The 26,676-nt window shown below is 36.2% G+C and overlaps 2 protein-coding genes across 3 annotated transcripts in view; one reads left to right on the forward strand and one right to left on the reverse strand.

Moving 5' to 3' along the window:
* LOC128861532 (putative mediator of RNA polymerase II transcription subunit 26) overlaps nt 1–26,676 on the reverse strand; it is a 273,455-nt gene that overhangs the window by 127,312 nt on the left and 119,467 nt on the right. For both annotated transcript variants that reach the window (XM_054099730.1, XM_054099731.1), the window contains exon 3: nt 11,328–11,390. The gene's annotated coding sequence lies outside the window, so the exon portion shown is untranslated. The remainder of the gene's footprint in view (nt 1–11,327; nt 11,391–26,676) is intronic.
* Nucleotides 7,939–10,513, forward strand: LOC128861535 (ras-related protein Rac1). Its single transcript, XM_054099735.1, has one exon. The coding sequence runs from the start codon at nt 8,745–8,747 to the stop codon at nt 9,321–9,323; it is 579 nt and encodes a 192-aa protein (XP_053955710.1). The 5' UTR covers nt 7,939–8,744; the 3' UTR covers nt 9,324–10,513.

A 26,676-nucleotide genomic window follows, 5' to 3' on the forward strand; every position in this document is an offset into this window, starting at 1 on the left:
TTGTAGTAACCAAAATAGGAGGATTCTTGGTCAATTTTACAATTTTTAAACTCAAATAACTTAAAAACTATAAGCCGGCGCCAAGTGAGGTTTTCACTTTTAGAAAGTAGAATACCCCCTCTACCCCCCCCCCCCCTTATATTTCTTTGACATAAGTCTCATCTGGGTTCCTGGTCACAGCGATATTGCGGGAAACTGTGAGGCGGATGAGCTGGGCAGACAAAGGACATGTGAGGTGATTTCCTCGCGAAGGGAGAAAATTGGGGTCCCCCTGACTACCTGCGGTCTGCTCCTGGAAAGATGGGCTTCGCACCAACTCAGCGAGCTTTGGGCAAGTACACAAACTTGTAAGGTGACGAATTCCTTCTGGCCACGTGTGGACCGGGGGCGCTCGGGTGAGCTTCTGAGGTTGACAAAATAACAGCTCTCGAATCTCGTGGGTTTTCTCACAGGTCACTATGTACGAGAATGCATGCTGTGAGACTTGGAGTCTTGCCTCTAGTCCTTTTTGCGCTGGATGTATGGAGGATGAGATGGAACCATCTCAGTACCTTTTCCTTAGCTGCCCTGCTCTGGCGGGGCTAAGATCCAGGCATCTTGGCTCATACTACTTTGCTACGCCTGCCGGCGTTGACATTAAAAATCTGATGAATTTCATCAGCAGCACAAAGCGGTTGACGCAAACGCAGCACAGTCATCGTTCGTAATCCACAGACTCTAAACCCACCCTCCTAACCATCCCACCACCACCTCTCCCCGCCCTCTCCTTGCATCCCATCGGTTTTTCTCTCTTACCTCACTTCCTCCATAATGGTATCACAAAGGACGAATCTGTTTATCTTCGTCCAAGTGTGACATTCCTTGGTCAACCATACCAACCTAACCCATCACCTCTGCAGACGTTTGCTAGAATATGAGCCACCTCCCAGGCATGTCAGTAGGCGTCTTTTCAACTACTCTAATGAGATTCAGAACAAACTCATTTACAACTACTGGACCGGACAGTATACAGACAAATCTAAGCGACATCCATTGGGAGACACTTACCATCTTTCTAAACTCCCGACACCTCTGAATGCCGTCATCGGAGTCCAACCATCCCTCTTGCAGACGAATAACTTCGACTGCCTCGCAAGACCCGCATAAATTTGTCGACTAAACTCCTACTAATCCAGAATCGACCCCGACATTCCCAATACATGACCAGCTCACCGCACGACCATGACCACCTTCAAACCGACTTATTTAACGATCCTCTCCCCTTGACCCAACCTGTTAAAACAGCATTTTCCTGGGTCTCTACCGTTAGATGAGTTAGACGAAGATGACCGGTAACTACATCGCACTGACATGGTTTAGTAATCTACTATAACAACAGCTACAACCAATTTTGCCAATTTTTAGCATAAACTTACTTTCAAAGAATAATAAATGTGTCAAGACAGACATGGCTTAGTCGACTCCTCTCATCATTCTTGTATTTTTGTATAAATGTATATATCTATGTCAATTCCTGAATGCTGTTGCAGGCAACCGAGATGGGAACAATATATAATATACCCTTGTGCGTGTATAAAAATATGTACAACGCTGTTCGTCTATGGCATAGTTGCTTTACACATTGCATGCGTTAAATGGAAATTGATAGCTGGCATAGCCAAGCAGCTCAACCCTCACTTCAGCTCAATCAGAGCACTTCTCAATTCAACGATGTAGTGGAAAGACATCTCCCGCTGCATGTGCACCGCTGCTTAGACGGCAGTTGGATTCCATCGCCAAAGGCGCAACAATTGGTACGACGACGAATGCCAGCAAAAAACTCAACATGCCGGGCTACACTGCGGTTGGCTGCAACGCGCACTACAACACAGCATTACCGCGAAGCGAGAAGGGATGGGAGGCGTCTTTTCAGGCGCAAGAAAGGGGAAATGGAAAAACGTGAATGCGGAGAGCTAGAGATGTTGGACGACAGGAACATGACCAGAAAAATTTTCTGCACTGCAGTTTTCAAGGCCGTGGAAAGTTCCTGCAAAGACGAAAACGGCAATCTCATGACAAATGACCAGGGAATGCTTGGGTTGTGGAGAAATCACTTCATACAACTGATGCACGGTGGCAGTAGCAGTGTGGACAACGAAGTTGAGACCGATATTCCTGTCGTGGACGACGGAATACTCATAGCACGACCTGAACTTAAAGAGGTTCGAATAGCGATATCGCGGGTAAAAAACAAGAAAAAATTGTTTGCCCTTGAAGCCAAAATACGCCTCGATATCCCTTTTTATAGCTTCTTTTGAGGAGTAGTTCTTGTTACTCATATGGGATTGAAGTCCACGGAAAAGGGGATAATCACAAGGTGCAATATCCGCAGAGTATGGTGGATGCGGCATTAGCTCCCATCCGAGCTCGTTCAGCTTGCCTAATGTTTGCCTTGCGGTATGAGGTCTTGCGTTGTCGTGGTGAAACAAAACTTTGCGTCTATTCACTAAAGACGAGCAAGGCGTCGGAGTTAAAGACTTCATGACGACCAGCGCGCGGGGCATCATCCACGTCGCAGTTACCACTTCAGAATTTTGAAAACCACTTTTGCGCAGTCCTTACACCCACGGTATCCTCTCCGTGAACAGTGTTAATTTCTGCAGCAGCAGTTGTTGCATTTTTACCTCTTAAAAAAATACAAAAGGCTCCGACTCCATGCAGTATCCCCTCACTTGTTTTGAGAGAAATATTACGAATTTTCCAATGAAATTCACAGGAGATGTTGATTTCGTGCTTATTTTGCTAAAACTAGCACCAACACTATTCAGTTAATAATAGTTTTTAAGTTATTTGTTGATAAAATTTGTCTTTTACCTTCACCAAATTTTGATACAATAAGTGCACTTATCACATTTATTTTAATAAATATTCAAACTAATATACATTAACATACACACACGTTTTTAACTCTTTTTATTGATATATACCATAAATTAACAATTTAAATTGCATTTATAACTTGCAAACACTTGACGCGCCAGCTAAATTTACAATAACTGAAAAGCATGGCTGAATGGAGTGCTGCCAGAAGCAAAAAATAATAAAAAAATTGAATGCGATTGAAAACGAAGCAACATAGAAACATAATTTCCACACACTCTTTTTTGTTAGAATAATGAGGGAATGGGGGTTTACAACCTCTAAGGTGTATATATTGAGTTCATAAATATATATAAATACAATATCGATATGATTTTCGAAATACAGTTCAGCTTCACGTAAAATACCTACGCGAAAAGGAGTACTACGCAAAAATACTGTGGATTGCGTAGCCAGAGTTGGACTGATGAGGGTTATTTTTTTGAAGCGCGGCCGAAGGCCGCCCACGCGAAAAGGAGTACTACGCAAAAATACTGTGGATTGCCTAGCCGGAGTTGGATTGATGAGGGTTATTTTTTTGAAGCGCGGCCGAAGGCCGCCCACGCGAAAAAGAGTTCTACGCAAAAATACTGTGGATTGCGTAGCCGGAGTTGGACTGATGAGGGTTATTTTTTTGAAGTGCGGCCGAAGGCCGCCTACGCAGAAGAAAGTTTTACGCAAAAATACCGTTGACAGCATAGACGATTTTTTATTCCAAATTTTCGGCTGCGGCGCTTTTTTTTCTTTTTTTTTTAAATATATATATGTATATATATATACCATATATTCATAATATAGTGAAAATTTGGAATAAAAAATCGCGCGATTTTTTATTCCAAATTTTCTGCTGCGGCGCATTTTTTTTTCTTTTTTTTTAAATATATATATGTATATATATATATCATATATTCATAATATAGTGAAAATTTGGAATTAAAAATATATATATCATATATTCAAAATGCATACAATCAAACATACTTTACTGAAAATCAAGCATTAATATATATATGTATATAAATATATACATATATCCATAAATATACCTATATATATATATATATATGAATAGACGTATATAATATAGAAATAATTTGTAAAATTTTGTATTTCTATTCATTTATTATCTTCTAAAATTGTTTATTTATACGATGTCTGGCAGCACTTCGGCTGGTTGTAGTAACCAAAATAGGAGGATTCTTGGTCAATTTTACAATTTTTAAACTCAAATAACTTAAAAACTATAAGCCGGCGCCAAGTGAGGTTTTCACTTTTAGAAAGTAGAATACCCCCTCTACCCCCCCCCCCCCCTTATACCCCTTTTTTTAAAAGGGGCGGGGGACCAAATGGGTATTTTCCCATACAAAATATGTCTCTTATACGCGTTCGAAGATTTCATTTCATTTATATTCCGCGAATAATTTTTTGTATGCAAAAATCGTACAAAAGTGAAATTATGTGTAAAATACGCACGAACTTATGGACTGAGCCGATATAATATATGTGTGTATTAGGGCGGGTCTATTTAAAAATCGCTCTTTGCTCTGTGAAAATCGTATTCTAGGGATCAAAATAAGAAACTTTGCCAAGGGAACCATACCTCTAAAATGAATTATGACGTCCCCCAATTTGGGTCGAACGAAAAATCCCACTTTGACCCATTTAGAGTGCTCCAATCGAGTCCAAATGTATGACCGATCCCCACTAACTTTGGACGGCCGATCCACCCATGCCAGTGGCACACCCCCTGGAACTCTCCTGGGGGGTTCCCCATACAATAATTTCAAAATATCACCATTTTTGGCCTTTACATGAGAAAAGAAAATAAAAAGTTCGACCCAAATTGGGGGGCATCAGAATTCGTTTTAGAGGTATGGTTCCTTCGGAAAAGTTTCTTATTTTGATCCCTAAAATATGATTTTCACAGAGCAATGGGCGATTTTTTTGCCTCCCCACAAATCGACCCGCCCTAGTGTGTATGTATTCATGCATATCTTACAATTCGCAATCGCATAAGTATTTACTGCACCCTAATGTTCATACGTATTTATGTAGATACGTATGTACATATGTACATATATATTACTATGTCTTATCAGCAATCAATTATTATTATCAGCGTGTCGTTCCAATAGCAACACACTACCTATTGCTTTCTAATATCAAACAAGCATCCGTGCGATTTTTCGGAATGATATATGAGTAATAAAATGTACATACATATGTACATATGTATATAACAAGTTGCACATTGGCTTATATTTTTACATGAAACTATAAAGAGAAATGGAAAAATATTGGAAAATATATATCGTCCCCTTAGTATTAAAATAGCCTATAAATTTTTTGATGTTTTGAGAAAATGAATTTCAAACTTTTTGTCGAAAGTAGCTCTCACTCAAATCTCGTTATGTCTGTAAATATTTATTATTTTTTGACTGACGTTTTGACCCACTTTGTGGAAATAGAATTTGATAAAATTTTGACCACATATAAAATCGACGATGAAGAATCCAAAAATGCAATAAAAAAATAATAGCCTATTAGCACATAGGCTATTGTTATACTAAGGGGACGATATGAGATTTAGTAGCACACAACAAGGTGTTACAGAAGTAGATTGATTTACTGTCAACACTACGTGGGTTCACAATTAAGTGTCAGTCCAATAAGTATTATGAGAGAAAAAATATGCCATGATCAGAAAAATATCGCATGCGTTAATTTGATAAGTTCGAATGCGTTATCTAAATGTGAAACCTTTGAACAAACATACATACATACATATATGCATATGTGTGTGAATACAAGAATGATATGAACTATGAAAATAATGAAGTCGAAAAGCAATCATAAAAATAACAAAACATACATACATACCTATGCATGTATGTATGTATAACATTGTGCAGGAAAATTATCCGAACAAGTTCAAGTGGAGCAAGATGTGAAGAAATTTTAAGGTTACGTCAAAAGAAATGAGTGAAGAGTGTGTTATCAGCACGGTAAATAGTTATGACATATGGACGAGTACCTGTGACGGTGGTGGTCAATTATGTGCTATGACTCACTGGCGTCGTAATAAGAAAAAAGTAAATAACAACAAACAGAGCACAAAGTACAAACAGTGTGAGTGAAAAATATGAAGCAAACAATTATTCGTAGTGTAAAATATACATATATATATATGTAAGTGTCTGCATATATATGTATGTATGTATGTTGGCTTTAATATATTATTGAGCGTAATTGATTGAATTAAGACTTGTGCTCACATTCACTCACGAAAACAATAAATACATTTGAATATTTATCAGTAGGAAAATGTGAAAAATTTTACTAATAGAGAGAGAGCAAGAGAATACAGTGTGTGCAGTGTTGCCATTCTTGGAAATTTCCCACCCAAATAGCGAGGACTTTTCATTTTAGTAGATTGGTGGGCTAGAATGGATTTTGGTAGTCTATGGCAAAAGTAAAATCAAAATATTTACATACGAGTATACCCGATATTGTGTCAATAAATCGTTTTTGATTACCCATTTTTTATGCTGCTCATTATTATTATTGTGTTAATCTAAATCGTGAATGAATTCTTAAATTAAGTTAATATGCGGTTTGGTTTGAAGCAGGAAGATAATTAGTATTCATAAATAATTCCGAAAACTGAAGTGTTATCAAAAGAAAAACAAAACTATGTTCCTTCCTTCTTATCATTCACATTATACATTTACTAAATTGTGATATCGTAATTTTACAAACAATGATATGTTATTGAGGATAAGTAAGTTTAACCCTTTGTCTACCGGCTATGTCCAATGAATCCGAAAAAAAGGTTTGTTGTATTCCCATATCAAGCCGTGATGGTGTATGTAATACTCTACCAAAATTATATATATATTTTTTAATTGGTATTGCAAGTACAAATTTTCTTAGGAAAACTGCCATCTGAACGGTAGTTAATATTAGTTTTTTTTTTTTTGTGGTAGACGAAGGGTTATTATCTTTACGGACAAAATTTACTAGGAATTTACTATAGTTTTAAGCGATGATGAGATGCCATTCGCCACGGATAGTTCAAAAAGAGACATTCAAACCACAGCCACTGAGAAAAGCTTACAGGCTTCCACACTAACATAGCGGTTTCTAAGCCGAGGTATACTATGTATACTATGTCGCACTGCGATGAGTTCCTTATGATCTGTAACAAGTAATTTGTAATAATTTTGGCACCATGAGGTCGAAGTGCAAACCTCGATGTAATTTAATTACCAATTCGAAATGTTTTTAAAAATATCGCAAATCCTTACAATCTCTTCGGCAGCTCATATACCTTTATGGTGGCCTAATTAATGCCGCGTACTGGTAAATGCGGTGTTCTGTTGCGCGAAGAAAGCGTCTGAGACAGAATTTGGAGAATCAAGTCCAAGCAGGTTGCCTCTTTTTACAAGTTGAGTTTTATAAGATTGCTAGAACTACTGCAATTGGGTTCGGTGGGCAGCGAATGAATACTTGCAAATTCTGTCGTGGTCTCTAATAGCTAAAATGTGGTTGAGATGTGATTTGATTTTTATTCCATTTTCAATGATATAATATTTCAACGCAGCATAAACATTTAGTAGTAACCATTAAATGGCTAATCATGTACGGATACTTTACCTAAAGTTTTTGTGAAAAACGCTTGTTAGTAGGATTTCATTTCAATTTTAGCACTATTCGATATACTTTCGTAGGGAAAAATATGCGATGGCAACACTGTTATAACACTTGCTGAGAGTGACTAAACGCCAACACTTAGCAAGTATTCTCATTTTAACGATCAACACTCGATCAGATCAGAGTGAGACAAAACTGACATCACTGAATGCAGAAACCAGCAAACTAACTGTTAGAGGAAAAGAATCAACCTGCTTAATATTGCTTGCGGTTAAAGTGAGTAAGCAGTCTCCTACACGATCAACTAAAAGTATCTCTGTATCTCTACGCTACCTACACACTAGCGGCCTACTCACTCAGATGTTCGTACAGCACAGCACTGCATGTAGTATTTGTTGCTTAGTTTTAGCAGAGATTGCAAAGCATTTGGGTGTGTTTTTTGTGTTGTCACTGTGTTGCTGTGCTGTCATCGTCACGACCACTGCAAAGATTGAAAGTGTATTGAAGAAAGGCAAAAAGCGACTCGGGATTATAGAAGTACATGCATATGCACATACACAAATGTGAATAAAAAGCCAGCCACTCAAAAAATTGGCAATTTTTCAAGAAATTAAATAAAAACAATAACAAATGGTCAGTAGTCGAAAAGTAGCTGTGTGCCGCGCTTTGTTGACATTGAAATTGTGTTGAAACGTGTTTGAAGCAAAAATTTTATGAATTTTAATATAAGAAGTTGTGTAATCGCAGCAATAGCAGCAACTATAGTAAACTGATTGGCTTTAATTAGGAGGTCAAACGAAAAAAGTGAAATAAAAATTTTTTAGATAGCGAAAAATAGTGAGCAAATCAACATTATTGCATACCAACACACACACACACAGTCCAGCCGCACACGGATAAAGGAAGGTAGAAACGAGTAATTAAGCAACCAATTGAATCAGATAGTCAGAGTGGGGGTCCCCCACCACCCGCAGTAACGCTGCAGACACGTCAACTCCAACACATCCACCAACAACGCGAAAAACTGGTAAACCAAGCAGAAAATTCTCAGAATTCAGCCTGCAAAAAAGGCACTAGTGTTACAACAAAAATTGCCAAGATAACCACATAATCAACTAGTAGAGTAAAGCATTCGGCACACCAATCTTAAAGCACAGCTACAATACAAGTTTTTTCCGCCATCCCATCCCACCATGCAGGCCATCAAGTGCGTCGTCGTCGGCGATGGTGCCGTGGGTAAGACTTGCCTACTCATTAGTTACACCACAAATGCCTTCCCTGGCGAGTATATACCCACCGTCTTCGATAATTACTCCGCCAATGTGATGGTCGATGCGAAACCCATTAACCTGGGTCTTTGGGATACAGCCGGTCAAGAGGATTACGATCGTTTGCGTCCACTCTCCTACCCGCAGACTGATGTTTTTCTCATATGCTTTTCACTTGTGAATCCGGCCTCTTTTGAGAATGTACGCGCCAAATGGTATCCAGAAGTACGTCATCACTGCCCCAATGTACCGATCATTTTGGTTGGCACGAAATTAGATTTGCGCGATGATAAGGCTACTATTGAAAAGCTGAAGGAGAAGAAACTCACACCCATCACCTACCCACAGGGCTTGGCTATGGCCAAAGAAATTGGTGCTGTCAAATATCTGGAATGTTCGGCGCTGACGCAAAAGGGTTTGAAAACGGTCTTCGACGAGGCCATACGTTCGGTGTTGTGCCCGGTGATGCGCGTCAAGCGATCACGCAAATGTTCGTTGTTGTAAGTCGATGCCCAGCTGTTCACCGTTCCAAATGCAAGATGAAATGGAGAAGTAAACAAAAGCCACGTTGAAGGATTAAAAGAAGACAAAGTGAATTTCTTCACGAACTCAAAAGAAAGAAAGAAAATAAGTTAAGCATAAATTGTTAAATTATTTCATGTAAAAGTGTATGCACGAATACGAATGCATATGTATGTATGTACATGTGTTATTTGTCAGCAGGTAGATGAGGCAAATGAAAAATCGCGAAAGTGGAAAATCAGCGGAATAATAATTGTTTTGAATAACTAATAAATGCACTTTTGTTATTGTAAATACATATTTACTTAACTTTAACATTCATAAATGTGTATGTACATGCATGTAAACAATTATGTCAAAGTATGCGCGTAGGCAGCAGCGCGCATATCTGTCATTCTAATTTTTATTCTTGTTTTTATGATTTTATTTTCTTTTTGTTTAGTTTGCATGTTTAATATGAGTACTTCACACACACACACATAATGCAAAAACCTGTAGTCATACTTTAATAAAGAAATATGGAAAGAATCAGACCAAAGCAGGGCTTAACTCGCTTAATTTCAGTCGGAATTTTTTTCTCCACCAAACGGAACCAGTCGGTCGTGTGTGTGTGTGTAGTCGAAGAGAGGGCGCATTTGCAGTTGTGCTCCAGGCAAGCAATCGAGCGATGCTCGAAAGATATTATTTTTATTTGTAGGCAATCGAGTGATGCTCAAATGAGAATTGTTCTTTTTTTATTTGTAAATTAGTTTACGCTTATTTTTGTTTTTGGATGAACATTTGTTTTGAATTTATAACTAAAATAATTGAAAAATTAGCAAAATTTATAAAATAAAAATATTAAAAATATAGTTTTGAAACTTACAGTAGTGGACATAAAAGTATTAACAACCTTAAAAAATTAATTTCACTGACGTTATTAAGTAATTTACTGTAGCGGGCATACAAATGTTGCTACTGAAAAAAAACTAATTCTAATCGTTTTTGGAAATATACAGCTGCGTGCATACAAATGTTACCACTTAAATAATTATTTTTTTTTTTATCTTTTTCTACTATTTGTCAAACGAAAACATTTGGCAATATACAGTTGCGGCCGTAAAATATTAACTACATTGAAAAAATTAATTTTTCCGTTGTTTCTCAAACAAAAATATTTTTTTATGTGGAAATCAGTAATATACAGCAGTGAGCATGCAAATGTTACCCCTGAAAAATAAAATAAAATGTTTGAATTCTAATTTATAAACGAAACTTTGTTTGGAAATATACAGCGGCGGGCATAAAAATATTACCACTGAAAATAAATTAAATTTTTTTAATGTTATTCTGTTATTTCCCAAACGAAAACATTTTTTATATGGAAATCAGTCATATACAGAAGCGGGTATTCAAATGTTGCTACTGAAAATTTTTTTTTTTAATTCCATTCTGCAATTTTTCAAATGAAAATTTTTTGGTAATATACATATAAATAGCAACAATAAAGAAACAAAAAAAATGTCTGACGTTTTTCCGTTATCTCTCAAACAAAAACATTTTTTCGTATGAAAATCAGTAATATACAGTATCGGGCATACAAATGTTACCACTGAAAACAACTTTAAATTTTTGATGTTCTGCTACTTCCCAATCGGAAACCTTTTTGGTAAACATTTTTTATGGGGAAATCAGTAACGTACAGTACAGGCAGAGGGCAGACAAATTTTACCACTTCAGAAAACAAAAAAAAAATTATTCTATTCTGTTATTTTTCTAACCCAATGTGTGTGTTAGTAATATACAGCTGCGGACATGGAAATGTTGCCACTGAAAAAAAAATAATTTTTTTTAATGTTATTCTGTTATATTTTAAACGGTTTTTTAAACGCTCTTTGTAATAACAATAAAATGTAAAATTTTCCATTCCTTAACATTAACATTCTTTGTAATATACAGTAGCGGACTTAAAATTATAAACAACATTGAAAAGTAAATTGTACTCACGTTATTCTGTTGTTTCTCAAATCAATTCAGTGATATACAGTGGTGGTACATGCAATTTTATCACTGAAAAAAAAAGTAAAACAAATTATTGTTATTCTGCTATATCACAAAAGAAAATTATTTTAAAATCAGTAATACACAGTAGAGAGCATAAAATTATTAACAACTTTTAAAAATTATTTTGCTAATGTTTTTCCGTTATCTTCCACAAAAAAACCGTTTTTATTTTAAAATCAGTAATTTACAGTAGCGGGCATAAACAAGGTAATACTAGAAAAATATCAATTTTCTTGTAGCGATTTTGTTATTGTTATTTGTTGTAGTACTTAAAGAAATATTCTATTATATCTTCTCAAGCGGTGGTTATTCCATTCATTACAACTTTCAATGGTGCAAAATGTGTGTTTACACAGAGTTACCTATTAGTATCCTATTACTATGGGCAGTAGCTGTAAATTTTATTTTGTACAGAGACAATTTTTTGTAAGGGGTCTTTTAAAAGACGCGACTAGATGTTGTTTTAAACTGAAACATGTAAAAATATGGATTCTTTCAGGTTTCGTTAAAAATTATTCAAAATGCGGCGCTTAACAATTGTGTGTGAAAAATGACATCATTTAAATGGCCGCTGCAGGTAAAACTCGCCAAACAGTCACTGCATGAATGCCTAATTGATGTTGCAGGCTGTTCAACAACACTACACTATAGCAGCAAAATGCTCAACAGGACGTCTATCTTTTGGTCTGCCAGTCCTTTTTCTAAACTCGACAGAACCAGTTTTTTTGAAATTTTCCCACCAACCTTTGAATTTTCGACTCATTCGGCTGATTATTTCTAACAAAAAATTTTAATTTTGCTATATGTATGTTATTTTTAAAGATCGACCATCTTTATTATAAGTTTCCATAATTTAAAAGCCTTGTTCTATCACGTAAATTTGTACGCCTGTCTACTTGAAAAATGGCAAATCTTAAGAAAAAGTCTTTGAAGAATGACTACTTTGGTTTCATATGTGAACATTTGTATGTACAAATGTTATAGTGAACTAAAATTTGTTTTCCTTACAGCATCTAGTGGTTAGAAAATCTCTTCTGATTATTGTTTCATTGCTGCACAGCGCGCTTTTCAAGTGTAGTTCATGCAGGCTTGAGCAGAGAGCATCTGGCTTATAGTGCGCCTGTACGCCCGTATCAGCTGACACGATGAAACAACTATCTACGATAGTACGGAACGGAGCGGTGGTGAGAATTGATTTACATGCGCCTCTCATTAGTTTCATCATGTCAGCTGATACGGGCATATGTTTACGTTGGTGAGTGTGAGCACCACAAATGTTGGCATATGTGCGCATGCCTGCTGCGATTAGTGGTGCCGTACCTTAGCCATAACCGTAACCATAGCAATCAGTTGTTGTGATCAAACGTATGGGCATCAATGTGTACCATTAGAGGTGTCGCACCATAGCGCCGTAACCATAATCATAGCTGTATGTATCTGTTGAATTTTGGTTTTGCCCCGTAACCGCAAGCAGCCGTGAAATGATTTATATTTGTTTTGACATTTACGATAAAAATTTGAATGTTAGAAATGAACGACGAAAAATTAATTGACTTATTCACATTATTGTCATTAATTCTACTTCAATATCAGCTGTTTATGGTTCGGAATGCCTAATCGGCACAGGCTGTAATATTGCGGCTATGGTTATGGTTACGGCTCTGGCGTTATGGCTATGGCACCACTAATTGCAGCTTAAGACAGGGCGGTTCCAAAATAAAAAAGTAAAGATTGTAACTAAATTGGCTCATAAATGAAAAAAGGTTATGATCTGGGTGGAAATTTGCGAGATGCTAATGTCCACTCGATGTAAGCTTCTCTTGGAAAGGCTTGAAGAGGCTTATTAGAAAACTTTTCTGCCGACCCAGCATAAGGCATACGCTTGTATGTGTGAAATCTAGGCAATGTAAAAGTAATTCAGAAATTTAGTTCATAAAATACTCAATGAAGCTTTAAAAAAAATGTATTGTAAGAATGAATTATTACTACAACAACTACAGTTTTGTGCGAGACTTTGTGTAAATAAAAAGGCAAGCAAATCAAGTATGTGTCACGGAAAATGTCGCCGTCGCACCTAAACACATGAAACCCAAACGTGTTTGTATGTATGTATGTGCATGTTTCTAGATATATGTATGTATGTATGAATTTATATTAGAAACTAAATTCAATGACGTATATATACAAAAAAAGAAATAATAATATCATTTATGCTTGTACCAGCTGCAACAGTTGAAATAATAAATTTAATAAAAGCAAAATGGATATAAAAATAATTTATCTGCCTTCTTGGCTGGTAAGATGAGCTGACAAATCGATACCAACTCATTAATCAAGTTATTCGAATTTTGCTATTTTTTGTTTTGTTTTTTTGGATTCACATATACATATATGAGCATATACATACATACATATGCACATTTGTAAGTGTGTACCTTTCCCCCAAACATAAGCGCATACATAGCCCGAACTCGTACCCATAAAAAACGTCTCTGTTCGGCAATCAGTAAAGAATTTAAGTAATTTTCACCGCTAACCCCGCAAGGTCAACGACGCTGGTCGACGGTATTAATTGGTGACGCGCACTGGCACACACATTCAGCAACATGAGAAGTGAGAATTGTTGAAAATGTAGGTAAATAAATATAATAAATAAGATTTGTCAGCCACCGCTGCTGCACCACCCTTTCCTCTAGCCGTCGATGAGCAAATGTTCCTGCTACATAAATATTTCGAGAGTAACGTATCCGCCTGCCACATGTTGAACAAACAATTCCGGGAAAGAGTAAATTTTGTGTCTTTGATCTGGTTTTTGTTAGCTCCCCATAAAAAAGCTACGGAAATTAGGAAAATAAATATTTAAACTAAACTAAAATGTGTGCGAAATTTGTGTTGCAAAAATAAAGGAAGTCAAAATTGAGCTTTCAGGATGTAATTTTGACAATTGATTTATTGACGGTACAGTGATGGACAAAAGTATAAATACAGCCCCTACGTTCGTTGATTTGAAAGTAAAAACAACGTTTTTCAAGCTAGATTTTGTTAAGCAATGCCTTTGTTGTTGTGTTTTTTTATTTTTTAATTTTTTTGTTTTTTTTTTTTAATTTTTGTTTTTGTTTTTTATTTATTAATTTTTGTTTTTTATTTATTTATTTTTGTTAAGCAATGCCTTTGTTGTTGTGTGTTTTTATTTTTATTTTATTTTTTGTTTTTGTTTTTAATTTTTTTGTTTGTTTTTTATTTATTAATTTTTGTTTTTTATTTATTTATTTATTTTTTCTTTCTTTTTTATTTATTAATTTTTGTTTTTTATTTATTAATTTTTTTTTTTTTTTTTTTTTTTTTTTTGTATTTTATTTATTTATTATTTTTTTTTTTTGTACGAGACAAGCCCAGTTTTCTCGCTACGCCAAAGAGCGAATCGCCTCTCTAAAATATTGTAATAAATAAACAATGCAATTAATAAATGAAAATTGGAGGGTTACGTTGGGCACTTGGGTCTGGCTATACATTTTCGACTTTGGACGTGAATTTAACATATTTCTATTATAGCGTACAACTTGAGCTTCCAGGTAGCTTTCTAAAAACTAATTTTCTGCCGATCAATGGATAAAACCTTTTAACAGGACCAAAAACGGCCCGGCCCGGGAGCTTAACCGAAGGTTTTAAAAACAGTGTCCAAAGGAGGGTCAATAAAACTATAAGCAGCAAACAATTATTGAAATTTATTATGAAATTACATACACATAGTAGAAAAAGTCTGCGTTCACCTATGCAAATATTCTTTGTATTAGAAAAAGTTCAAAACAATAAATATTTCAGAAATTTTTTTAATGAGTTTTATTAAGTTCACTTAAACGTAACTATCACACATATTTCGCTACCAATAACAAAATCAAATTTAAAATGAGATCACATAAAATTAAAAAGGCCATTCAAACTAAACGGAAAAAGTTTGCGTTCACTTCAATAATAATAAAATAAAAGACTTAAGATCATAGAAATGTTTTAAAATTAATAGCTAGTTGGATATCCCCGGCTTTTGTGCTCAATGGGGTTAAGGTCAGGTGATTGTGGGGGTGTGCGAAGTTGTTTTGGAACATTATACAACAACCACAACCTAACAATCTCTGCTGTGTGTTTCGGGTCGTTGTCCTGTTGGAAAACAAATCTTTCACCGAGTCCCAGTTTGATTGCACTTTCTCACAAATTCGTTTTTAAAATATCGAGATAATCATGTCTGTTCATTATCGACTCAAAAAACTGCATATTTCCAACGCCCGAACTAGCCATACACCCCCATATCATGGCACCTCCTCCCCCATGCTTTACCGTAGGCACCAGATTTTGCTTTCCAAGTGCCGTTCCGTTTTTCCTTCAAATAATTTTACGACTTTTTATCCCGAAAATGCAAAACTTGCCCTCATCTGAAAAAATCACACTATTCCAAAACTCAGGTGGCTTGTTTACGTATTCCTTGGCGAAAGCCATCCGCTTAAGTCGATTTACTCGCGATATGAAGGGTTTTTCTCGGGCCACTCTGCCGTGAAATCCGATTCTTTTTCGAATTTTTCTTACTGTATCTGGATGTACTTTCTTTTGGTATTTTACTTCTATGTCTTTTGAAATTCGGCTTGCTGTTAGTCGTGGATTAGAATTCACAAGAATAGTTATGTTGCGTTCTTCTCTTTCCGTCAGTTTTTTTGGACGCCCAGAACGAGGCTTAGACTCCAAACAATTCGTTTGCTTGAAGTTGTTTATTACTCTTTGGACCGAGGAGTATTGCCTCCCAGCAATTTTCGCGATTTCCCGATAGCTCATACTATTTTGCCACAAGCTTACAATGATTTTCCTTTCACCAATATCTATTTCTTTTCGCCTTTGGTCCACAGTAACAAAAAATGTATTTCTAATATCAATTTTTCCCTCTTTAGATTTGTTCTTAACCGCGTCAACTACATGAATGATTTAAAATTTAATTTAACGTAATTGCCATGCAAATAATCGTCACTATTCGAAATGAACGCACACTTTTTCTGCTTAGCCTATTTAAGTAACTGTACTACAATCCCGTTATCTGAACACGACGCAGCTCAAACTCCAAAAAAATTTGTTCATAACCTCTATGAATAATTTTCTTTGAAATAAGTGAAAAGAAATAACTGAGAGTTTTAAGATAAACACGTTAAATTATTTTAATACTTTATAACAGTGGGTGAACGCAGACTTTTTCTACCATGTGTATACGCAAATAAAATTTTCACAAAAAACTAAGTCTAATTTTTTATATACTGAACAAATTTTGAAAAATGTGTCTAATAGCCGACGCACCTCGGCATGCAATGGGAAACCTCCAATGGGAAAAACACCTCGGCAAGCAATGGGAAAAGCTTCTCATAAAAACCCATTTGCCGTTCGTAGTTGGCTTAAAACTTTACTTTTCTCTCTTGGCTTTTCCCTCTTGTGGAACAACAACAAAAATCACTCCACAAATAGGAGGAGGAGGAGCTCGGCCAAACACCCAACTGGGTGTAAGCGACAAATTTTTTGCTGCAAAAGAAAAATAAAGAAAAATGTTTCCTTAATTGCCTTTCATTCGATACCCGCTTCTTTGTGTCACGTCTAGCTTAACAATTTTTATGTTTTAAAATTTATAACCAAGATCCAACAAAAAAACTGAAAATTGGCATGTTATAGCACGATTCTATAATTGAATCATGATGCTATAGTCTAGACAGACGGCGGCGTTAATCGGGATTGGCGGCGCAATTTATTCTGGCCAAAAATGTAGTGTGACAGACGGTTGTTATGTGGATTAGTGAACAGCTGATTTGCTTATTGGATTGTTTTGTCAGTAAAAGATGAACAACAGCCAACAAATACTAATATTAACTGCTCTGATACTAAGAAATAATTATTTATTAAAAAATCCTAAATTGTAGTTTCTCATCCAGTCTTTGTTCTTCTCTTTAAAAGTTTCATCATTGTGCACTCACAATAGATATTAACTGTCACTCTTCGGAAATGTTGCCATCGAAAATCCACCTAATCTGGGTAATTTATTGGAATTAAGTCTAGTAGTTTATTCGCATAAGTTGCACTTACATCACTCCTGAGGCAATTTCAAATTACGTCGTTAAGCCCAATCAGGTCCACCATCTGTCTAGGCTAGTAGAGAACGAATAATCAATCGTTTTCCAGTTTTTTTATATTTTTTTCCCCGAATTTTCCATGTGCACAAACCCTTATCGTAGCGTTTTATTATTTTATTTAAATTATTCTAGCATTGTTTTTACAATTTTCTTATGTAAGATGCGCGAATTTTATTAGCAAACAACTTTATAATAAAACAAAAATACGCAATAATCAAAGTCCGTAGTTAGTTACTTCTTGTGTCTTCCCTATGCAATTAAATGCAAATCCAAGTCCAATATTGATATAAAAGGCATTTCCTCCATTATTTGTGCAATTAAATGCTTTATTAATAATTAATTAATATGAATTAAGTACCGTAATTGATTTCGTATTTTATATTTGCTTTTGCCACGATAAGTTCTTTAATTATTTTCACTTAATTATTTTTTTGTATATTTAATATAAGCAATATTAAAAACAAAAATGTATCGATGTATGTTTTTATATAAAATTAAATAAATGTATTAATAAAAGCAGTTAATAATAATAAATTATTCATGTTTTTTTTTGCGAATTAATTACGAACTGAAAATAATATAACCGATGTCATATACAATAAGCCACGGTATCGTTCATTGTGGCGCAAAATGAATCATCCAATTTTGTTTCTCAATAACTTTTTAACTAAATAAAAAGTTGCGTGTGCTTGAAATCTTTATTTTGAGCTTTACGTGCTCCATTGCGTGTCTGTTCATATACATACAGTAACCGACAAAAGTCTACATACACCCCCCATTTCCACTGGATTGAAAGTTCAAAAACTTCACTGAAAAATGTGTTTACACAGTTTTATTTGAAAGCTTTTTCTAATCATTATAAACTTAAAAAAAATCCATACATTAACAAAAAATAGCAAAGCTATGGCAAAAAACCCAAAAAGCAACGTTGACAAAAGTCTACCTACAGTACACAAGTATCTTACTCCAGTGTGAAAGACTTCACTTAACTATAAGTAATATTGCTTTTTAGTATTAAGTTGGTCCACCAATAGCATCTATTACACCTTGAAGTCGTCGTGGCGTCGATGTGACTAAATTAGTTAACTCTGCAGAAGTTATATTGTTTCAAGCTTCTACAGGGTGGGCCATATAGCGTTTACTTTCTGAACCACTTATTTTTTTTAGAATGGTAACACAAATGACATGTCAAATGTGTTCATAATTTACTTAAAGGTTTGACATTTACGAAATGGGACGCTATACGCGTGAACAAAATTGGGAAATATTGAAAACCTATTTCCAAAGTGGTGAGTCTTCTACTCAAACTGTGAGAAATTTGAAAACAAAATTCCAAAAAAAAGATTTGTCAACAAGACAGTTTGTGGATCAATTTGTTAATCGTGTTCGTGAAAGAGGATCGTTAATGGATAAAACAACAAGTAAACGGTCTCCTACAGTGCGTACACCCTAAAACATTGCTGCTGTAGCCGAAAATGTGCGTGAACATCTAACAATCTCAACTCGTCATCGTTCTCAAGAATTGAACATTTCACGCACTTCTTTGAGCAGAATTTTGCATAAAGACCTCGGTATGAAGGCTTACAAAGTTCAATTGGTGCAAGAACTGAAGCCTAATGACCATCCAATGCGTTTTCGCTCAATGGGCAGAAAATCGTTTGACCGAAGATGAGCATTTTTACCGAAAAATCATCTTTTCTGATGAAGCTCATTTTCACATCGGTTTAAACCCGTTGGACTATTTTTTGTGGGAAGCCGTTAAGGACAAATGCTATGCGAACCATCCAGAGATGATTGATGCTTTAAAACTCGAAATCGAAGTTGGCATTCATGAAATCGGAGCCCAAACAATCGAAAATGTGCTTAAAAATTGGGTTGATCGAATGGCCTACTGTAAAGCCAGTCGTGGCAGTTATTGGAACGATATTATTTTTCATTCATACATGACAATGTTCAATCTTCAAAATAAAAACAAAAGTTTGAAAAAATATTGATTAGTTTTTTTTTATAGCCGATTCAAAAAGCAAATTTTACATGGCCCACCCTATATTAGTCGTTCTTTGAGTACTGAAGCGCTTGAAATCGGTTCTTTGCTAATTTTTCGATCTAAAATTTCGCAGACATGTTCAATAATATTCAAATCTGGGCTTTGCGGTGGTGTATTTAATTGTCTTGGAGCATTTTAAAGCAGCCAATCCTTCACAGTGTGTGCTGTGTGCTTTGGATCGTTGTCCTGTTGAAAGACCCAACCTGGACCATGCCCCAAATCATCCACCGAAGATTTCAGATTGACTTCCAATAGTGCTTTTTATTTATAACGATCCATATTACCTTCAATAAATACTAATCTTCCAACTCCAGATGCAGCAACAGCTCCCCAAACTATTATATTGTCGCCACCATGCTTCACTGTTGATACCAAATCCTTCGGACTCAGTGCAGTATTTTTCCCCCCCCACACTTTTGCTCTTCCACCCCTACCGAATATATTAAACTTCGCCTCATCTGTAAACAAAACTTTTTGCCAAAAATCCATCCCCCTTTTCCCTGTGTGCTTTGTCGAACTCCAGGCGAAGTTTACGGTTTGTTTTTCAGAAATAAGAGGACTTTTTCGTGTTGTTCTACTATGAAAGCCGTTTTTGTTCAGAGCTCTTTGAATTGTTCTTGAATGAACACACTTGTTGGATGAGCTTGCTATATTTTCGGCCAATTTGGGAGCAGCAACTTTTGGATTTTTGTCCACTTCTTATAGAATCAAGCTGACGTGAAACCACTATTTTTAATGTTTTTCACAATGGTCTGGACTGTTGCACGACTTAAGTTTAAGATTGTTGTTTTGTTTTGTTTTTTGTTGTTTTTTTGTTTTTTTCTTTTCTGTGCTGATTAACTAAATTTCAAACGTCAACTGATATTTATTTTCGAGGAGCCATTGTAGATGCTTAAGTTTTTAAATTGCAACTGAAATCAATATTAGCAAAGCAATAAACATAAGGAAAGGAAAGAAATAGACAAACGGTATTTTACCGTTATCACAACATAGGACATCAGAGTACAAGCTAGGAAACCGGATCTGTATGTGCACTTTTGTCAACGCCGTTTTTGCGTTTTTTTAGCATAACTGTGTTGTTTTATGTTAAAGAATGGATTAGTTTTTGTTAAGTCGATTAGAAAGAGATTTCAAATGAAATTGCATAAACACATTTTTAAGCAAAGTGTTTGTACATTGTAAACAACGAAAGGGAGGGGTGTATGTAGACTTCTGTCGGCCAAGGATGATAGAAACAAGATTGCGCCCATCAGAGCGTACGTGACGTCACGTTTGCTGAGTTGAGCAGTATTGCCAACCATTTTCTCTTCGCAATAAATTTAGTGCTTTTTTATACCGAAAATGCGACAATTTTTAAGTTTGCTGTTTGTTTCTTTTTGTTTTTAATTTAAGGCTAGCGAAACTTTAGGTTAAAAAAAAACTGTATTATTATACAAAAGAAGTTTAAAAAAGGCCACTCTGAGAAGATTTTAGTGCTAATGAAAATTTTTTTACTCCTATAAAATTTGATAATTTGAAAGTGCAAATTTAATTTTTGGCTCCATTTAAGGCTATGCAAAAATATTAAATGCCCCGCTCTCAACTTTTCTTAAGATTGAACACCTTTTTACACATTTTAAAAAGCCTTTGAATTTATTGAATGCGAATTAAAACCATAGAGGTGTAATCGTTTCTTCCGGTCATCAATCCTTAGTGAGACATAGAGCATCAAGAGGTGTATTCATAGTAAAAATAAGCAACAAAATACCAGAAAATACTAAAGAAACCATACTGACATTTTTACAAAAAGAGTACCTTATCTAGTTACATAACTTCAAATATAGCAAAAAAATCGTTCCCTTAATAAAAGAGTCTCGCTTAACAAAAAAAACTCATAAATTAAATTATGCATAAGCATAACACATTTATTTAAAAAAAACGCACATTCTACAGACAATTTGTCACGCATACAAAGTTATTTAAGTAACACAATAAAAATTTCGTGTTTTATTTTCTTTAAATTGGCATTTAGTGCGTTTTTATATCCAAAGCTAGGCAACTCTGCAGTAGCGAGAGAGAGATTTGACTGCCGAAAGCAGAAGAACACCAACAACACCGGCAATCACGGGCAATGCCACCAGATGTTAAAAAAAAGTAAAGCTAAATAAAACTGAGTGAATTATTTAAATAATTATTAAAAAATGTATATTTTACAAAATTATAAACATTACTTTTAATTAGAATAGGCTAGAAAAATGTCATGTGGAATGAACTAAAACTCCGAGACAAAAAATAATAAAAATAACAAAAAAAAAATGCTAAATCAAGTTACGAAAATGGTAATCTGGCCATACTGGAGCTAAAATCACGTAACTAGTTGTCAAATTCGCTGAGCGCAAAGTAACGGGACCACGATGGGTGCCATCTCATTATTCTTTGCATCATGCTGTCGGCCACTGTATTTATTTCAGCTGCTTAATTCACAAGTGTCAAATGCAAGTAAGTGTAGTACGAGCTTGTGATTGGTGGTGGGTTGTTTTCCTCCGTTGCGTTGCTGAAGTATCATATACATATGTACATGCATGCATCGTCAGTGAGGCACTGTTTACCAATAAAGGAGATATCGCTAGATGGAAGTCAGTAGGGCGATGATTTGGGAGTCGCCAGCCTGGAGCTAACTGATAAAAAAACAGAACTGGTGCTGATCAGCCGGAGCAAGCAGAAAGAAACGTCTGTCAATATCAGTTGGTGTTCACGATAGATAATCCCAGAAGTCTATAAAATATCTTGGCGTGCACATTGATGCCAGACTAACTTTCAGAGAACATCTTACAGCTGTTAGTGTGAAGGCGACAAAGGTTAACAACACACTTATGGGCATGCTACCGAACATAGGAGAACCACAGGGTGCCAGGAGAAAAATTCTTTCCATAATACTATACGCCTCTCCAATCTGAGCTAAAGCAAAAAAGTGTGATTTTAAAGAAGTACTGCAGGTCAGTAGAACAAGCGCGTTGAGGACCGCATGTGCTTATAGAACGGTGTCGGATAATGCAATCTGCGTCGTAGCTAGTAAAACGCCTATATACATCTGGGCAAACTTGCGGAAGATGTTGTACTGTACTTCGCAAGATACGTAGCCGATAGAGGAACTCAAACAAGCAGAATGTTCTGCCTCGATAGCTGACTGGCAATCAAAATGGGACCAGTCATCAAAAGACCGGTGGACGCATAGCTTGATCCCACGGATGGACGAGTGGATCCATCGAAAACACGGAGACTTTGATTTCTTCCTAACTATTAAGCTATTAAGTGCATCGCCTAGACTTGGCTGGTAGTCCTTATTGCCCAGAATGCTTGGACGAAGAGGAGACGGTCGAATATGTGGCTTTTTATTGCACCAGGTTAAGCAACGCGATGACCTAGCAAGAACAACTGGTGTACTTCTGACACCTAATAATCTAGTTCCACAAATGCTTGAGTCGAATGAAAATGGAGGGCGGTACAAGCTTTTGCATCCCGAATTATCGTGGAACTTCGCGCCATTGATTAGGGGCGAAGGAATGATGCGAGGCGAACGCGGCAGCAACCACAACTGTCGCATTAATAAAATGCAGCAAGACGAATATAACTGACGATTTAGCTTATTGCTCACGGCGGCCTCCAGACGTAATTACCAAAACGGTATCCCTGTAGGATGAGCCGTCGGACTGGAGGTGCTTTTAGTGGCGTTAAAGACCCGATTTATGCGCTCCAAAATTAACGAACAAAGTCGAAAAATACTTAGACAAGATCTGTAACCCTGAAACTGATCGTAGGGTTCTCCGCGAAGAATATTTTCATGGAAGTACTGTCCGAAATAAGCCGTTGATTAATGCTCGTACTCGTCTTTGAAAAAAGGCATTTCGTTCTGGAAGTCCGTTCTTTTTGCGGATGAAAGCAAATTTAACCTTTTCAGGTCTGATGGGAAGTCCTGCGTTTGGAGAAAACCAAATACCGCGCTTCAACCATGTAATTTTTGCTCTACAGTTAAACTCGGCGGGGGCAGTGTGATGGTATGGAGTTGCATGTCCTATTCAGGCGTCGGAAGTTTAACATTTATAGAAGAAAACACGAGTAAAGAGATGTATCTCGATCTGCTAAAAGATAATTTTGTATAAAGTGCGGGTAAAATGGGCATTAGGGAGTCTTTTAGGTTCTACCAAGGCAACGATCCTATGCTTGGGATTGTAAGAACTTGGCTTATCTGGAACTGCCCACATTTAGTACAGACACCTGCACAGAATCCAGATCTCAACGTTATTGAGAATTTGTTGGCAGTGCTGGAAAATAAAATAAGAAACCACAATATTTCTAATGCTTCTGATCTGAAACGGGCACTACGAGAAGAATGGAATAAAATTAGTTCCGATTATACAGCAAAACTTGTAGAATCTATGATTTCCCGATTAGCCGTAATCATGAATCGAAATATTTTTTGTTATTAAATAAATTATATTATTTAACAATAAAAAATATGAGATTTATATAATATTTTATATTTTAATAATTTTTTTTGGCTGCATCAAATAAGCTGTGAGTAACTGTATATAAAATTCATCGCGACTATTTCTAAACGTGGGCACCTCATGCAATTACTTTGCTTCACTTTTGCGGGAAAGAAGCAATTATTATCGAGTTAATCAAATTAGTTGAGGCATACTTTTAGGCGTAAGTTTTAATTATGCCACCATGCAGTGTCATCACTTGATTGTTACTTACAAGCTGAAAAAATGTGTGCTAAATAATTAGAATGTCCCACTTATAAATATTATGCAATTCTTTCTGCGTTGTGCCAAAAACTTACAAATTCCGCGCATCATTAAAAAATATATTTTTCTTAACTTGGGTGTCACTTACCAACATAAAAGTACAGACGTACATACATATGTATGTACATCCACACAGCCTCACATCCATAACAGCAAACAAGAGCAGAATTGTTGATTGATTGTTAATAAATTGCCTGTTGCTCGACGCTCATTAGCTGAATGTGAATTCGGTGAAATATGATGGCAAGGTGAGATAAACACACAACAATTCACATACATATTTACACACATCGACACACTTTTATACATTCATACGTTCTCATGCATATTTGGATATTCGTATATTGGCATGGCGACAAATTCGTAGGACTGTTACAAACGCACACCACACATACACATGCACATCCGTGTACGTTTATGCTATATGTGGGTGTATGTGTGTGTGTATTTCATACATTTAAGTGAATTCGCATGCTGTGTGTTGCGCTGTGGGATGTTGCACCTCAGCAGGCGACGCAAACAATTGCAGCCAAGTGTAGCTGTTGATTTGTGTAGTGGCACTGCGGCTCAGGGTGCCGCACTGCTGCCACCGCTTTGCGTATCATCGGCAGTTTATCTACACACGGCATGCATACAAATGCTTGTAAAAATAAGCTTGTGTGTGAGTAGCTTTCAATGCCAGTGGCAGAAAATTGCCAACAGCAGCAATGATGGAGATCGCAGTGCTTATGGTGACAAACGCAACCGATAGCCTCCACCAAGAAGCTAAGAGCGGACGTAGCAAATTCACATAATTTACCTATGTTTTCAGACACCCCTGTGCAAAAATCCCTCTGTAACAGTGGATGCTATCAAATGCGTGGTAGATTTAGCAAGAGAAGCCATTGAAGGCAAGAGATGGCGCGGCGGGGGAAAAAATACTGCGCTGTGGTAACTCTGGACGTTAGAAATGCTTTTAACGTAGCTAGCTGGCAACGTATACTAGAAACCCTCGCAAAAATAGGGTCACCTAGCTATATAGTCAGAATAGTTGAGAGCTATTTCGCGGACCGTAAACTGGGGTTTAGAAGTGACATAGGCGTTGAGGAGTATATCGTATTAGCATGAGTTCCTCAAGGATCAGTTCTGGGCTCACTGCTATGGAACCTTATGTACGACGCGGTTTTAAGACTGGATATGCCCCCTAGAACTAAAGGGGTGGTATTGGTAGCAAAACATATCCGTGAAACTGAGAGGATCGATAGCGAATTAGTAGCAGAATCAAGACTTGGCTAAAGTCTATGAAGCTGGAATTAGCTGAGCATAAGACCGATGTAGTCCTAAAGATGATAGTCCAGCAGGAAGATAGTAGAAACTATAAATACATATAAACAGTGTGCAAAGTTCGTATTAGTACACCCTCTCACAAATAAAAATACCACGTAAATTTTCAAATTTACTTTAAAGCAATTGATTTCAATCGTAGTGCGGTATTGTATAATTCATAAAAAAATAGAATAATAACAAAAACTCCGAAACATTTGCATAGAATTGAAAAAAATAGCTTTAGTAGCAGTGTAGATATTTCTACTGCAGGCAAAATTCGTATTAGTACACTTAGTATGCGTTGAATTTGTAAAAAATTTGTTGGTATTTACCGTTATTTTCGAAACGATTGTGTTAAACATTCAATGTTTAAGCTTGGGCAGTTGCGTTTTAGTAGCCATTTGTTGAAGCTCGCGGAGTTAGTTTGCAATGTCGCCTAAAGTAAGTGAATTATCAAACGAAACTAGGAGATTAATAATAAATTTGAACAAAAACGGAAAGTCTTTACGCGAAATTGCGAGAACATTGCCGAAAAGTGTGTTTTCAATACAAAACGTAGTCAAAATTTATAGAGACAGTGGAAGGATTGACAAAAAGCTTCGAAATGTGAACAGGGCAAAGCTTGGGCAGAGGCACAAGAGTTATTTGAAACGCCTTATCAGGAAAGATCCCACCGTCAGTGGAGTTTCACTAGCTGCAGAACTAGAAAAATACTTTTCTATCAAAGTTGCACCTCAAACAGTGCGCAATTATGTAAAAAAAATTGGGATTAAGAAGCAGAACTGCGGCTAGAAAACCGTATGTAAGCTCAGTCAATAGAAGAAAGCGTGTTATATTCGCCAGGCAATATTTAAACAAAAATATGCGATTTTGGAAAAGGGTAATTTTTTCGGACGAGTGTAAATTTAATATAAAAATGTCCGATGGACGCATGCAAATTTGGAGAGAATGTAATACTAGCCTTCAAAAACGAAATCTGCAGCCTTCTTTCAAGCACG

Source organism: Anastrepha ludens, chromosome 4, assembly GCF_028408465.1.
Source record: "Anastrepha ludens isolate Willacy chromosome 4, idAnaLude1.1, whole genome shotgun sequence".
Lineage (NCBI taxonomy): Eukaryota > Metazoa > Arthropoda > Insecta > Diptera > Tephritidae > Anastrepha > Anastrepha ludens.